The following is a 17,353-nucleotide window of genomic DNA, read 5'->3' as shown; positions in this document are numbered from 1 at the left end:
TATGGTTATGCTTTTGATGAATAGCTGGATTTACTATTTTCAAAGCAATGATCAAAATGCATCCTTCAAACATCTTATTTCACATTATGTTGTGGAAAACACAAGAACCATAAAAAGTAATTCTGATCTAGCAGATAATAACGGACAGTAAGGCATCTCTAATTTGCATGCATGAATTTGACCATTCTGTTTTCTATCTACAGTATGGGGCAAAAATACCGTAAGGCCTGAAGGAGGCACTAGATTGAACCAATGAAAATGATTCAGGACCAACCTGTCCTGTCTCTGGAGTACCAGATTAACATTCACAGCTTTTAGGTTAGTCAACCGGATCCACTACTGTGCTGGTACATTTCCCTTAAGCTATGCAATACAGCTGTGAAAATTATCGGCTCACCGATTAAACAGGCTGCAGGGACTCAGTGATGCACAGATTTTTTTTTATTTGATTGTTTACATCTTTGTTCCACAGTTTTAATATTGCCCTGAAACCTGAGCAAATCAAATCATCCCCTTACTTGCAATTGTTACAACTTGTTTGTTCTCCCTCTAGTAGAAATTTTAATTGAACTGGTCTCTGAGGTTGTGTTGATGTTGTACCCACTCCTACTGAAGATGAATTCATCCATTTCCTTGTAATGACTGACATATGTTTCTGGTCCAAAACATTTAAATTAATTAATATTTTCCTAAATAATATCATATCTTCCCCAAGACCTAGTATGCGTATATGCAAGTTTATAGCATGGTATTTTGTAGCTGTGCTTGTCTGCACTGCAGACATCATTGCAGTTTGCAGAGAAAGTGATTGGTGCTTTGTATAGTTCAGTGTAAAAAATTTACTTAAAATAAACAAATTCGATTTTCTAGGCCAATATTACTAGGAACTATACTCTCATTCCTGCGTAATAATCAGGGGACTTTGCTGCCGTACCAGCAGGCCCAATGATATTACAAACTTAGTGCCGGTCACGTTGGAAGTTACCGAGCTGGGGACTATTTTCAGGCACTGCGTAATATCATTGCGCCTGCTGCACCCATGACAGCACAGTTCCTTGATTATTACGCAGGATTGAGAGTATAGTTCCTAGTCATATTGGCCTAGAAAATCACAACTTTTCATTTTCTGTTGGTCTTAGTACACGATGTAACTACAGAAGAGTCAAGTTTTAAATAGGAAAAATATCGAAACTCTTTGGTCATTTTTTTGAGAGAGATGCTAACGGTTTAATCAGATTCAATGATCAATGCTAAGTTATGCTAAAAGTGGTATTGCTAGACCCGAAATCGGCTGAATGGATTTGAAAACGCTAAAACTCAACTTTAACTCTAGGAGAGTTTGGAAAATGAGCCTATTTCCCAAAAAAGTGGAGTGTTTCTTTAACATCGTGCTGCTTAGACAACATTTGCCCCCTTTAATCTAGGCCAACCCGCGCCACCCCTCGGCCCCTTAGTTATCTGATTGTCTCCTCGGAGCATCAATTTAAACTCAGAGCTGCAGAGAGGAAGTGGCGCAAATCGAAATACCCCACTGACCTTTGTTTGTATCAATCCCTCCTCCAAAATCCCTCCTTTTCATACCTTTCACTTCATTCTTAGTCGTTCTCCTGATTGGTAATTTTCGTTTCATTCATTGATAGTAATTCAAACGGTGTGGGTTTGTCCCGAAACTGTCACACTTCCTTCTCTGCTAATGTCTCTACTGCTACCCTAACCCTATTAGTCTAACCCTAACCCTAACCTGACTTACTACCACAACAAAATGAACAATTCCTTTGATTCTAAATTGTTTTGCAAAACATTCTCCTCTCTTCTTAACCCTCCTCCACGTCCTTCTTCATCAACCCTAACAGCTGACGATTTTGTCACATTCTTCATAAATAAAACCACCACGATCAGCGGCCAATTTTCCACTCCACAATTTGACACGTGCATCTTACCACTCAAACACACACATTCTGCCTTCCTTCTCTCCGTTCTCAGAGGCAGTCTCAAAACTCATCCTTTCCAATCACCTTACTACCTGTTCGCTTGATCCTATCCCCACTCATCTCCTTCAAGCCATTTCTTCTTCAGTTGTACCCGCACTCACTCATCAAAACCTCTCTTCACACTGGTACTTTTCCCACAGCATTTAAGCAGGTTTGCGTAACCCCAAGAAACCAATTACTATATCATCTAGTAATCAGCCTCGAATGAGACTACCCTGCTCTTGGTTATTGAAGCTCTGAGATTGGCAAGAGCAGCTTCCAAATCCTCAGTTCTTATCTTGCTGAATCTGTCTGCTGCTTTTGACACAGTTAACCACCAGATCCTCCTGTCAACCCTCAAGGCAAGTTTATTTTTACAGCACATTTCATACACAATGGTAATTCAAAGTGCTTTACATAGAATAAATTGAAATAAGATGAATTAAAACAGTTTAGAATAAAAAATAAAATGAAATACAGTACAAACAGTCAGACGAACAATGGCACAGTGCTCATTCATTAAATGCACAGCTAAGCAGATGTGTTTTGAGTCTGGATTTGAATGTGACTACTGTAAGAGCACACCTGATCTCTTCTGGAAGCTGGTTTCAGCTGCGGCTGGCATGGTAGCTAAAAGCGGACTCTCCTTGCTTTGAGTGAACCCTTGGTATTTCTAGCTGATGTGATCCTAATGATCTGAGTGATCTGTTGGGTTTACATTTAGTGAGCATATCTGCAATGTATTGAGGTCCTAGGCCATTGGATGATTTATATACCAGTAATAATACTTTAAATCAATCAATAATCAATCCTAAATGTTACTGGGAGCCAGTGTAAAGACCTGTAAAGGAAGGCTAGTGTAAAGGACTGGTGTGATATGTTCATATTTTCTGCTTCTGCTCAGAATCCCGGCAGCAGCGACTGCATGAGCTGTAACTGTCTTATGGTCTTCTTGGGAAGGCAGGTGATGAGTCCATTACAATAATCCACCCTGCTGGTGTTGAAAGCATGCCTCTAAGTCTTGACTGGAAACAAAGTATCTTATTCTTGCAATATTTTTCAGATGATAGTATGCTGATTTAGTTATTGCTTTCACATGACTACTGACTACTCAAAACAAAGGGCATCTCCGGAACCGCACTCCAATGGTTCAAGTCTTACCTCTCAGGTGTCGTGGAGAGGTAAGGTGTCTAAGTCGCAACGTCTAACTACTGGGGTGCCTCAGGGGTCAGTGCTTGGACCACTTCTCTTCTCCATCTACATGTTATTACTAGGATCTGTAATTCATAAACATGTTTTTTCCTATCACTGCTATGCTGATGACACACAACTCTACCTCTCATTCCAGCCAGAGGATCTGACGGTAGCTGCTCTCATCTCAGCCTGCTTTCTTGCTGGATGAAGGGCAACCACCTTCAACTAAACCCTGTGAAGACAGAGCTACTTGTGGAGTAGTCATCCATAACTACATCCAGGACAGCCAGGAAGCTTGGAGTTGGGATTGATGATAATTTGATCTACACTAGAACTTGCTAGAACTGCCCGGTCCTGCAGATTTGCCCTATACAACATTAGGAGGATCAGGCCCTTCCTATCGGAGCATGCTACACAACTTCTTGGCCAACCTCTTGTTCTATCCAGACTGGACTATTGTAATGCTCCCTTGGCAGGCCTTCCAGCATACACTGTCAAACCTCTGCAACTGATCCAGATGCTGCAGCCAGAGTGGTCTTTAACGACCCGAAGAGAGCACTCGTCACACTTCTCCTCATGAACTTGCAATGGTTGCCAATCGCTGCTCGCATCAAATTCAAGGCACTGATGTTTGCCTATAGAACAACCACTGGCTCTGCACCCCTGTACCTAAACTCACTACTTCAAACTTATGTGCCCTACAGAAGCTTGCGTTCTGCAAGTGTATGGCACCTTGTGGTACCATCCCAAAGAGACACAAGATTTTGGTTCTTTTGGCAGTGTGGGCAGGTGCAAATCCTGCTGGAAAATTAAGGAAGTGCTCTGAAAATGTCCTGGTAGACAGCTGCGTTGACTCTGGATTTAATAAAGCACAGTGGACCAAAGTCCTCTTTTCTGATGAGAGCAAATTTTGCATCTCATTTGGAAACCAAGGTCCCAGAGTCTGGAGGAAGAGAGGAGAGGCACAGAATCCACGTTGCTTGTAGTCCAGTGTAAAGTTTCCACAGTCAGTGATGGTTTGGGGTGCCATGTCATCTGCTGGTGTTGGTCCACTGTGTTTTATGAGGTCCAAGGTCAATGGAGCCGTCTACCAGGAAGTTTTAGAGCACTTCATGCTTCCTGCTGCTGACCAACTTTATGGAGATGCAGATTTCATTTTCCAACAGGACTTGGCACCTGCACACAGTCCCAAAGCTACCAGTACCTGGTTTAAGGACCATGGTATCCCTGTTCTTAATTGGCCAGCAAACTCGCCTGACCTTGACCCTATAGAAAATCTATGGGGTATTGTGAAGGGGAAGATGTGATACGCCAGACCCAACAATGCAGAAGAGCTGAAGGCCACTATCAAAGCAACCTGGGCTCTCATAACACCTGAGCAGTGCCACAGACTGACCGACTCCATGCCGCCTTGCTGCAGTAATTCAGGCAAAAGGAGCCCCAACTATATTGAGTGCTGTACATGCTCATACTTTTCATGTTCATACTTTTCAGTTGGCCAGCATTTCTAAAAAAAAAAGTAATATTCTAATTTTCTGAGATACTGAATTTGGTATTTTCATTAGTTGTCAGTTATAATCATCAAAATTAAAAGAAATAAACACTTGAAACACTTGTCTGTGTGTAATGAATGAATATAATATACAAGTTTCACTTTTTGAATGGAATTACTGAATTAAATAAACTTTATCATGATATTCTAATTACAGCACCTGTATATATATTTTTTAAAAACACCTTGCTACGTGTACTGTGCTAGACTAACTGGGACTAGTCACAGCACTTGCATATTACTGCCAACATATTGTTAGTTTGATTGCTTCTATTGCTCTTCTCATTTATAAGTTGCTTTGGATAAAAGCGTCAGCTATTTTTAAATTGTAAATGTAATGACAATTGACAAAATTGACAATTCTTGTTCCTTTTATGTAACATTGCGTTATTTATAATAAGAGATTTATTCATGCACATCATTATTTATTTAAATCATGTGCCCTCACAATCTTTAATCAAAATAACTTCCTCTCCCTCTTGCAGCTCATCTCTTCTCTGATGACGTCTTTACCGACGTGAGGGCTGGTTAACTTGTCACTCACATGACATCACAGAAATAGCAGACCACAACCATTCAATCAATTTCCGATAGACAAAATCAAATCCCGCCCTATATTTTTTCTTGTTTGAGAAGCTGTTTCACTCGAACATCACAATAGGGAAGAATAGACTTCTCAGCGTCTTCTCCGAGAGGACAAAAATGTTCTGACTGAATGATTCACTATTTAAATTTTTACTCACTCTGAAAAGACAGTTAAAAAAAAGACAGACAATTTGACACAGACAGATTTCATCACTCTATATCTGAGTTTTACAGTACTTAAATAGCTTCAGTTGACACAGGCCAAGCCTGTAGATTTTACTGCTGCAATAAAGCTTTGTCCTAGCAACAATATAGATACATCATACATACTTATAACTCTATTGCTTGCTTTCCTTTGCTTTTTCTATATTACCGGTAGAAGTATGTCAGCATGACCATGACTAATTATGCTATCACAAATGGTACGAGATTACAGAACTGAGAACAATACTGAAGCTATCCTGTAGTATTATTTAAGAAGAAACAAGGTCAGATTTTCATTTGTTCAAGTGATTGGGATGATTCGGTGATGATGTAAACTGTGTTTTCTAGTATTTGATTCGGGAACATCATTAGCAGTTTACTTAAATTAATATAGCACTATCTGGTCAGACAATTATTGTAAACCATGGAGAAATTAAAATATAAGATGACATGGTTTAGTGGTTAAAGAGGACCTATTAAGTTTTTGTTTAATATATTTTCAACTTTCTTTAGTGGCTGTTTGAGCATCAAAAAGGTCTGCAAGTCCCTCCAAAGGGAGTTCTTCTCTATATCTGTAATACCCATTACGTTAAGTTGCAAGTATTGTATCATGTCAGGGCATAATAGGTCCACTGTAAGGATGTCTGTGTCTGTTCTTGCAATAGGCTACTGTAAGATACTTTGGCTAAAATTAAACAGCTAAACTTTAAATAGCAATAGATATTGAACAATAATTTTGTGAATTTAAAGGGATGGTTCCGAGTAATTTATAGGGTCCTTTGCACAATCAATGAAGTGACCTTGACGTCCATGTTAGCGGTAGCATAAGCCATCAGGCAAGTGTTATTTAAATAAACTCCTGATCTACTTACAAACTTTACAATGCCTCGTTTTGTGAGTACAGAACCTATATGTACTACTGTAGAAGTTTGGTACCATTCCGGGCATTATTAGTGGGGTAATTTACGAGATACAACCTTGGATCCATTAGCGCCTGCACTAAGCCATTCGGATGATATCTCTAAATATGCTCTAACTTCAATAATGTTCGACCAAGGGGAAAAAAGCTTCTGGGGGGGTGTTTGGCTCGAGGTCATGGTGCAAAGGTTGAAATTACTCCGAACCATCCCTTTAAGAGTTTGTCATAACCTTAGGATTTTTTCTCTGTACAGGGAAGTTGTTTAGTGGGACAAACGCTTGCATATTTATAGGCTAATTGTTTTCGGCAGCTTCAGGCGATCATTCGTCCATAAGACGATGCAGCTGTGGTTGTTGGCAAACACAGCAGCTTCAGTGTGGCTTCTTCTTGAACCTAACTAAGCGTTCTGTGCTCACTACATGCCATTCAACTGCTCATCTCACTTTCAGCTAGCAATACATAAAGCTCAGTGCATATGCTTGATTGTCATGTAAATGTTACACTTTTACAAATTTTGGTTCTTACAGCTGTTTGTGAAACATCTGTTTCACTGTATAAGACTGCTGGTTTCCCCCGAGGTGCTAATGTGTCTCTGAGAGTTCATTTTCCTTAATTAACTTAATAATTGACTTAATTTCCTTTTAAACAAACCGCCACTTATTGTGGCGTAATCACGTTTCTGTATTTAGTTATGAAGTGTGTGACCCACAAAAAGTCAACTATTCTTTCCAGTCAGTCCTTTCTCTCCTTTTGCTTTGGGCCTCTTTGATGAATAGAAAGTTCAAACAAACATAATTTATTTGAAATAGAAATAATCCTGTGAAACTGCTGCAAATGCAACTACTTCTGTGGCTTCTGAACAACCCAATATTAAAAGTTTAACAGAAACTTGTTGATCTGCGTATGATGCATTTTGAAGCAACTTCCTGTAACTCTGTTAAGAGGTTTTTTTTTAAATGTGCATGCGTTGATTAAATATACAATGTTCTTGTACAAATGTACAATGTTCAATATTTCAAAGGAGATAAGAAGGGGCATATTTTTAAGTAATGAGGAAGGTTTATGGAGAACTTGCAGTCATGTCAACCTGTCCACCTCTGACTCCCTCAAGGCCGAGGCAGTATTAGGAGCAGGAAGTTGTAAAAATCACACGGTAGTGCTCTCCAGACAAAAGAGGATCCGCTACTGTGTGCTCAATCGGTGTTCCCACAGTCACCAGAGCAGAATCTCTTTACAGTCTGTCCCAATTTACCACATCACTCGCAATTCACAGGAGCAGTTTTTTTTCTTCTTTACTGTCATTTCCCACCTATTGCCAAGGCTTTACTGCAGACGTCACCCATTGAGTTATTGTCAGACTCAGACAAGGGTACTGCTGATGCCTCTAATGATCTAAGCATCCAAAGTGTTGGTTTTTACACCTCTAAACATGCATAGATGTGCAATGTTACATGCATTCATAATGACGACACATTACTATTATTTTACAAACCATGTTTTTAAATGCATTCTGTCTAAAGCAATGCTATGACATTCCTGACAAATACCAGAAAAATACTTTTAAAAATCATCCATATAAAGCAGCAACCCTGAAGTTTTTACATCACATAAATTGTTTTGGTAGCTACAAAGTTGAATGTAAGGCATTCAGCTCATGTTCTTGTAAGGGTTATCATGACACAAGCCAGACGCTGGTTTATTTACACTGAGACACAGATTGAGAAGCCTTTCAACTAGAGTTCACCTGTAGCAGGTGGAGGTAAAATAAGCCCACACACCTGGATATGGGTATGTTCACCTTCGAACTGCTTAATTCTTAATTTCCAGTGGAGTGTGTTGAAAGCTGGGGTGTTTGGTTGTGTGTATGTGTTTTTTCTTAAAAGTCATGACTAGTGCCATAATTTCATAGACAATGGTAGCAGTGAATTAAACAATAAATGAACATACACTACCGTTCAAAACTTTGGTGTTCGTGGGATTTATGCTTGCCGAGGCTGTATTTATTTGATCAAAAATAGAGACAGTAATAATATGAAATATTATGACAGTTTAAAATAAATGTTTTCTTTTTTAATATATTTTAAAATGTAATTTATTCCTTTGATCAAATCTGAATTTTCAGCATCATTACTCCAGTCTTCAGTGCCATATGATCCTTCAGAAATCAGTCTAATATGATTATTTGCTGCTCAAGAAACATTTCTTGTTATTATCAATGTTGAAAGAAGTTGTGCTGCTTAAAGTTTTTTTTATGTGGAAATGTAATTTTGGTTAATAGTGGGTTTTTTATGTTATAAATATATTTACTGGCACTTTTGATCAATTAAATGTTTGCTGAGTAAAAGTATTTTCTTTCAAAATACTGACGCCAAACTTTTGAACTGTATATATGTATACAATCATGTGTATTCATAAATTCAAGACAGTCATTGTGGCAAGTCCGCTTGCTGCCACTGTATGTCATTTTATGCATTAATTCAGGCGTTTTACTTGCACACTTGCAGACATTATATATTAGAGCAAGATCTTTGAGGCTCTGAAGTCTCAGACATCCCTGTCCACCTGTTGATGTTTTGTCTGGTTACAGGCTGTTTGATTTTAGATTTTCAAGATCATAATTCAGCAGGCTGTGTCTAGCAAGGAGTGTAATGACAGGAGCTTTGTGTCTGTAAGTTGATAAGTAGTCTTTAAGATTACAGTGTGGTTTGGTCAACAGGTTGGTGTTAAACAATGACAAAAGTGCTGGTGTAAATTCAGCTATGAATTCTTGAGGATGTTAATGAGTAGAGCATTAACTGTTTTCTGACCTTGCATAGTCCCATTATTATTGTTAATTATTATTTTTTTATTAAGAAAAATGCAGCAATACATTAAGTAAAATGTTTCCATAAATATTTTTAATAGTCAATTTTGTCATATATATTTTTGGAAAGCATATATGTACACAGTGTTCAGGTGCAAAAATGTCAATAGATGAAAAATGTTGAACAAACTTCAAAAGATCAGGTATTTTAAGAAAGTAAACCAAACTGTTATCTATATTACAGTACGATAAACAACAAGTTTTTCAAGAGTGACATTATCTAGATTTTGAATAACTGTACAGATGCATACATACAAAATAGCCTTAGAAATGTCATTGTATGGGCAAAAAAATCTTCAAAATATATTCTTTTGTATCCTGCTGTAGAAAAAGTCAAGTAGGTTTAGTAAACAATGATGGAATTTTCAATTTTGGGTGAACTATCCATTTTATCATGGTAAATGCACCTCTATCCCATTATCCTGAAGCACTGCCGAAGGTTTTGGGCTGCGTGCCTGTCCTAGCTCCCCCTCTAGGTTTAAGCAGGTGGTCCGGTCTCCAGTGCAGGCAATGGGGACAGTGGCATCCTGCGGGATGGTGCATTGTCTGGACAGGGGAATAGAGAGCCGGTTGTGGAAGTCCACCTAGCCAGGGGTAGGTCGAAGGAGGGAGGTGCAAAGTGTCCACTGGCCTTGTGGTGGCGCTGTAGGGGTTTGAAAAACCGGGGAGGCTACCCATGCCGAGATGAGAGTATAGATGAAGGGGTAAGCGGGGCAGCAGTGGGTAAGGGAGTCCAGCAGCCGCCTGACTCACCATGAAGGCACACAGGTTTGGGTCCAGGGGGTTAGGCCAGTGCAGACTGTGACGCTGCCTCTTGTCCTTCATCCTTCTGTTCTGGAACCAGACCTATAATGAAATAGAGTGATAAAGGGTCTTAGTGAAGGACACAGCATGTTGGTGGGATTAGGTAATGGCAGATGTAACCAAATTTTCAGTTTCAGCAAGGAAAGAGATCCGGTGTCTGATTTTATGGTTGTAACCCCCAGTCTCACAAAACACAAACAATCCTCTCTTAAACTCAAAATAAAAAAATTCTACTTCAGTAGATTTTCATGGATTGCAGAAGTTAGTCTCAAATTTATTCTTAAATGAACACTTTTTTTTTTATAGCAAACTGTTTAAATGCTGCCTGTTGGGCCAGAGGTTGAGTGTGGCATGAAAAGGTCTGCGCAGTGAATTACCTTTATTGTGGTCTCGGGCAAGTTAAGCGCTGCCGCCAGTTCGCATCGTCTGGGTCGAGACACGTAACTTTCTTTGCAGTATTCTTGCTCAAGACGGGTCAGCTGCTCCCTCGTGAAAGCAGTCCGGTGCCGCCGACTCTGGTCTATCCCATTCAGTAGTGAAATACGAGGGCACTCTTCCTCTCCTTGATCACTGTCAGCATGAGCAACAGTAGACACTGGCGACTCCCTGCCCTCTGCTACTGAAAATTTACCTCACATTAGGTATTCGTTTACTTTGCGAACATCACATTTACAATGAGAAAGAAGGGGGGTTTCAGTAAAGCCCAAAGTTAATTTCCTAATGAAATGAACTCGCTACACAGATGTTGATTTTGTACAGCAGCAGGCCTTAAACGACATGAAAAAAAAATGTGTAGCCTAGGTTCCTCTCAGCTTGCTGTTGAAATGTGGATGTTGTTGGCTACTTACGCATTTTATCGTTTATATCACGTCCGCAATCCAGATATTCCCCAAATGGATTTTCACACACTTTTCATAGTCCTCAAAACAGTCCCAGACCAGGCCCTACCCAAAAAAAGGAATTTTCTCTCGTCACTTGTCTTCCGAGCCAAGTTCGTTTATGAAGGAAAAGATGAGTTGTTTTTGTAGTCGCTGTCCACCCCCCTCCTCCCTCACCTCTGCACCTTTCAGGTCGTCCCATCTTGTGTACTAATGAGAGACGCGCTCTATCCGCTGAGGCGCCGCCGGGGCGCGCGGACAGAGGGAGGTGTTAAATTGTCTTTGGTCTCCAACCGGCCTTTGTACTTTTTTGTTATGGAGAATTAAGATCGACCTCCCTTTGCATACTGTCACAGTGGCTTCCCCGTTGAGATAGGCCAACCCTGATTGTTCCTTGGTGTTTGATGTTTGTATTTTTGGAAGTCAATCATTAGAATCCTTATGTCCCCAAATTGCAGATGTCTACAGTTTATAATAGAGATGAAAGCGTTACAGTGCCGCATAGGCCCAAGTATGTGAGGAAAATGTATTTATTTTAAAACGACAATTAATTGGAAAATTGTCAGAGAATTTGAACTAACTCATTTTTTTATAATAAAAAAATCAACGTTGCCAGACAGAATATGCTGACACTGCTTAATAAGCAATATAAGTGTCGCATGGCTACCTTATTTTACGATGAAGAGCGCCAAAGAAATGAAATGAAATTTCTGTTCACCCGACCCAGAAATGAAAGTTCTGTCATCATTTAGCCGTCCTCATGTCGATCCAAATTTGAATGCATTTCTGTCTTCTGCGGCATGCACAAAAAATATGATTATTTTATAATATCAGTAAAGTCCAACGTTGTTTTGGAACTACTATCAGTGTAGACAAAGAGTGGAAATATTCTTCATAATGTCTTCATTTGTGTTCCGCAGAAGACTTTCAGAAGAAGGTTTGGAACGACATGAGGGTGAGTAGCTAAATGATGACAACATTTTCATATTTGGGTGAATCTTGCTTTAAGTGCATCGTTATGATCTCATGAAAGTGCGTATCTATACCACGAATGTTATTTCTGGCATTTATACGTCAAAAATAGTTTTTGCGTGCATATGGCCTATAAATTACACTTTAAACTGCAGTTTTCGCGAGCTGATACACACTTTATGACATGGTAATACGCACGCACTCTCCACCCCTAATCCTACCCAAGGGTTTTCAGTGCGTAGCATATGCACGCAAAACATTTTTTGGCGTATAAATGGCACGAGAAATAGCCTAACTTTCGTGGTATAGATACGCACTTTCATGAGATCGTATTGGTCAGGCTCAAAGGTGCTGAACGAAGGCACGGTATAGTGCGATTGAATATAGGAAGTTAGCCTGATTAATATTTTACATTTAGTTTCTTAATTAATTATTGTGGCTTTAAGACCATTTTAAAGACACAGCAATGACACAGCAGTGATGCATACAGATACAAATGTCACGTGACTGCACGCTTCTGCAGTTTACCATGTGGTTGAGCTTGTTTGGACACTAAACTTAAGTAAAGGTCATATGTCACTCACTCAGATATAATGTTTTAACATTTATGTATCCAGAAAAGTATATTTTCATAAAGTTAGGCTATAGGCAACCTTGTCTGCCATTTAGCATTCAGTTCCTGTTTTAGAATAGCAGTTTTGGATTCTGAATAGAATGAGGTGCGTAATTAACGTTAGTAGGCTACTTGAAGCTTTCAGGTTTTGTTTTACATTGCGTAGGCCTATTGATTTAGCAACAAAGAGAGCTTCCCTTTCTTTCCATCTCACGACTGTGGCATAGGCTAGCCTATATCCAGTGATCGAAGTGGCCCGGTATATACGCACCTAGGCCACCATTCACATTTTTTTTTTTTTGCGTAGGCTACCGGCACTTCTCACGTATTGCCCGCGTACTCTGACCGCCCCGCCCCCGTAAAACAATTTCAACCGAGGTGGACAACAACAATTTCATCCCCCTGGAGTAGGCTATTGGCATTTTCCCCACTTTCCTACTTCGAGTAGCCTGCATTTCCCGTATTCAGACTAGCACATGCTCCCATCCGTGGGGCTTCAGATTAGCCTGATATCAAACTGACCAATGGGTATATTGTTATACACCAGTGCTTTGATCACTTGTCAGTTAAGGGAAAGGCTCCACTAGGGCTGTATCTGGAGACTGGCGCAGATATCGCGTAGGGGTGACAAAAATTGCGCTTCCATTATCAGACAAAACTGTGTGTCTGTATAGGCTGCTCAGTTTAGTTGTACTGAAACGACACTGTCTGCATTGAAAATTGTTGATAAAAAAAGTCCCGTTACTGATCATCAGCTACACAAAATGACCACGATATGCACTGTTTGTGGGCGTGTCCGTTTGGGTCTTTCTTTAGCACAGAACTGCAAGAATCTATAGGCTACATAATGTCAGCAGATACTGCAGTTTTTTCCTCAAGCTATTTCCCTTACTTTTGAAAATAAATACAAATAAATAGACATTTTTTTTTGTCTTTTTATATTGTTTTGAAACTATTTTTATTACTGTAGTTTATATTAGTGCTCTTTATGCTGACATGCATTTGTATAAAATACATTTATTTGATGAAACTACGCAGGCCTATTTAGGTTCCATTAATAAGTTAATTTTCAATATTATTATTCAAAATATTGAAATGTTCAAGTAGCTTAACTGCAATTCATTTTTTTATCATAAAGGGCAAACAAATTAAAAATTATTATTATTATGTGAATAAGAAAAACTGAAGATATTTAAATTAGGGTCTGTTAGATGCGTTTCATTGCTCTGCAGTAGGTATGCGTGTCATTTTGCTTTCACTCCTCTTCGTCTTCGTCTTCTTTTAAATGTTTAAATCTATTCCCCATGCCCAATGTTAACCACACAATATTATAAAGCTGTATTTTATTGGGGCAGATCAGGTGCACCTGATCAAACCGTTAACGGAGATTCTAGTGTTGAACACAAACTTGGTTGCGCACATTTGTATCTGTATTGCTTTGATGCAGGACTCTTTCTTCCTAATGCATTAATATACTTTGATCGTGACGTTCTTAAAAACGGTTTTATGTTTAAAGTTTCACATATGGATATATGTGATTTCCCATATTTCTCATTTTAAAACAGGACTCATTACCCATGCCTCCTTAACCGCTTATAGTGCTGCTATCAATAAGTCTCATTTGTATAATGCATGCAGTGATCCACAAGGCTTTACGTTTACGTGAAATTATAACGTACCGCAAGGTTGATCTGCAGACAGTAGCTATAGTTTCCTGCTCCAACACACCTGGCTGTTATGTTCAAGGAAAGGTCCTGATGCGCTCTTTCGGTGTCTGATCATAATTACTGAAATGTAAACTGTACAAAAAGCAGGATATACCTAAATAGTAATCTATGCGTCAGATTCATACTTGTTTCGAAACAATTACCAATGACTGTGTTGTTAACAACAACAACAACAACAATTATTATTATATGAGCAAATCTTATCGGAGTTATTAAAATGATAAGTTAGTTAAAATGATATTTGAGTGCAGCTTTCGATTTTTACAGTTTTTATCTCCACAATGATCGAAAATGTCTTTTGAACTTTTCAATATTCCATGCTAATTATGCTTATAACTCTAGTTTAAACTTCTCTTAGTTGGCCTATACCTCTTCTCCATTGAACTCTAACATCAGAAATAAGACATTTACTTGGTTAATTAAATCTTTGTTTTAGTTTGGAAAAAATGTATTACCCTTTACAAAACTTTAGTTTTCAGGTTTGTTTGTTTTTTGTGTTGAACTGCAAATATCAGCCCTATTATGTGCTGCACTTAAATTAATTATAAAATAAAGGATATAAGTAGATAGAAACCATCAGGGCAAAAGGACAGCAAATGGTTTTAACCTAAATATGCATATTTTCGAAGTTGTGACAATGACAATCAGTTGTAGCCCTATAAAGGTAAATTATTTGCACATTTTTGTTGTAACAGTGTGCTGTTGTATTTGTGTTGTAGTTTAAGTAATGAAAGAACATAATTATGAAGTTGATTAAGCTTATGTGACCCACATTTACACATTTATCCTAATGTAGTGATGTGCTGTTTCGTATCATGCAATCCATAATGATTAGACAGCATTCTTAACTAGCATCTATTTTGTGCATATATAGCATGCTTTGGAAATGTGCATCCTACACTCTCAGATTGCCATTAAGATCATTCATTATCAGAAAGCCGTGACAGTTTGGATGCATGTGATTTTATGATGTTTTAATATATAGGCATTTTGAAAGCCATACAAGTGCAGTCAGATTTTCACTAAAATGTACATTATTTTTAAATGCACATTATTTTAAAATGCATTCTGCACAGATATCAAAGAGCTTTTAAGGCGTACAATTCAGATAATTTGACACAAATTTTTATTTCTTATAGCAATATACTTATTTTTTCCACAGAATCAGTCTTATTCCCCCTCTCCAAAAAATATTGAGGCCCATATCCCAACTCTGCAATGTACAAAAATAGTCTTTCCAAATTATAAATGAATCATTTAAATAATTGTTATTATGCTAATATTTTCTGGTCACAACAGCAGAGGTAAACTCTCCCCTCTCTCTTGTTTGTCTATACCATCCTTTTTTATTACACTGAAACTTATACAGAGATTGGTGCTAAATAAAGAAATATCCAATTTTTTTTTATTTGTAAGGCAGTTTTTTCCAACAGATACCACTATTCTTATAGAGTCATAGGGACATAACAGCATTTTACATGGTAACCTGGTGTTCTGAAATTCACAAAGGCCTATGTTTGTGTCAAAAACAACATAATTATCCTGATTTAATGATACATTGTCCTCACATTACCACTAGTCTTTCAATATTTCCTTGTCTCCTATATAATCATGCTATCACAAACTGCATGCATTTACCTTTTAGATCTGATTTCACCCCTTCTGGATTCTGAGTAGGTGAATATATTAACTGGCCATTTGTATATTACACGAATTGGCCTTTGGGACAGAGATGCATAGTAGTAATTTTTTATAATTGAAAAAGGGAATGAATAGCAGCAAAATTGACAACTGTTTTGTAAATCAATGTTTCAAAATATAAGGTGTTTGAGCATTAAACCTTTGCTAATGATTTTTCCCTGTAGATTGTTGCGCACCTCACGCGGAAAGACACCAGCGCCCCATTGAAGGATGCGGCAATCAGAGTAGGCAATCAATCATATGATTTAACTGGATGCAATTTTTGGTGGGAGCTTATTTTTTAAAAATGTGGGTCTGTTAGCCCTTACTGGTGTTACCAAAATACCAAAATTAATAGGCGATAATAAATTATATGGTTTCACGACACAATTTCCAATTGTATTGTCATCACATGATTTGATTTATAGCTAGTTCTGTACATTTGACCATTTAAACGTATTTATAATAATATGTCGGAAACTGCATTTTGGTACGAATTTAAACTGTAATTGTAAAAGTGATTAAGATGCCATGGGACTTTTTATTATTATGAATAGTGGCGTTATTAGCCTATACTTAGAGTTGTGAAGAACAAGCTAATATATGCGCACACCAACAGCCGCATCCTCACTGCAGAGAATAACGCCATTACATGCATATGTGACTTTTCTTAGATCTGGTTTGAGTGGTCAAAGCATTGTTGTGAATATGCAATTTAAAAAATATGCAATGTGCCATGCAACAGGATAGGTTACTTGGGAAGATTTGAACCTGCCATTAGAGGAATATGGTGAGTGGGAGAAGCTAATTTACATATGTTCACTCACTCACTCACTTATTTATTTACACTACTGCATTATCATGTTTCATGTGACATGATTACATTTACATTAACTGAAATAGAGTAAAATCTTAGATATTGTGTACCTTGGTAATAATCACAAGTCATTAATATCGAATATTTTATTTTATTTTATTTGTCTGTCTCTGATGCACTGTCAGAGTATATAGTTCCTTTTTATTTGCAATATCGAGTGGTCTAGAGCGCTCCTTAATATGCGCATTGTTTTTATGCTTGGATATACACGATATAGGTTGCGTGAAACTTTTCGCTTAAGAGCTTTGGGAAAACCAGCCATTGTCAGCATATATATATATGCACTCACCGTGTGCTTCCTGTAGCTGTTTAAGGTTTTTTTATAATAAGGATTAGTTCTCATAAAAATGAAAATTCTGTCATCATTTACTCACCCTCATGTCGTTTCAAACTTAAATCGCCTTTCTTTTTTCTGTGAATCACACAAGGAGATATTTGGGTGAAAAAAATGTGCGTCTTTGTCCATTCATTGCAAGTCAATGAAGTCCAATGTCGATTGGACCACAACTTTATTC

The 17,353-nt window shown here is 38.2% G+C and overlaps 2 protein-coding genes across 2 annotated transcripts in view; one reads left to right on the top strand and one right to left on the bottom strand.

Moving 5' to 3' along the window:
- hoxb13a (homeobox B13a) overlaps window positions 1-17,353 on the top strand; it is a gene marked incomplete at its 5' end in the record, with an annotated part of 44,243 nt that overhangs the window by 22,082 nt on the left and 4,808 nt on the right. The window lies entirely within an intron of this gene.
- eve1 (even-skipped-like1) lies at window positions 9,705-11,171 on the bottom strand (the record flags this gene model as incomplete). The annotated part of the gene is made up of 3 exons (XM_079634294.1): window positions 9,705-10,133; window positions 10,469-10,707; window positions 11,147-11,171. The coding sequence occupies 3 exons, from the start codon at window positions 11,169-11,171 to the stop codon at window positions 9,705-9,707; spliced, it is 693 nt and encodes a 230-aa protein (XP_079490420.1).

The sequence above is a fragment of the Phoxinus phoxinus genome (assembly GCF_949152265.1).
Source record: "Phoxinus phoxinus genome assembly, chromosome: 1".
Lineage (NCBI taxonomy): Eukaryota > Metazoa > Chordata > Actinopteri > Cypriniformes > Leuciscidae > Phoxinus > Phoxinus phoxinus.
This window is presented reverse-complemented; position numbering and strand designations above follow the sequence as displayed.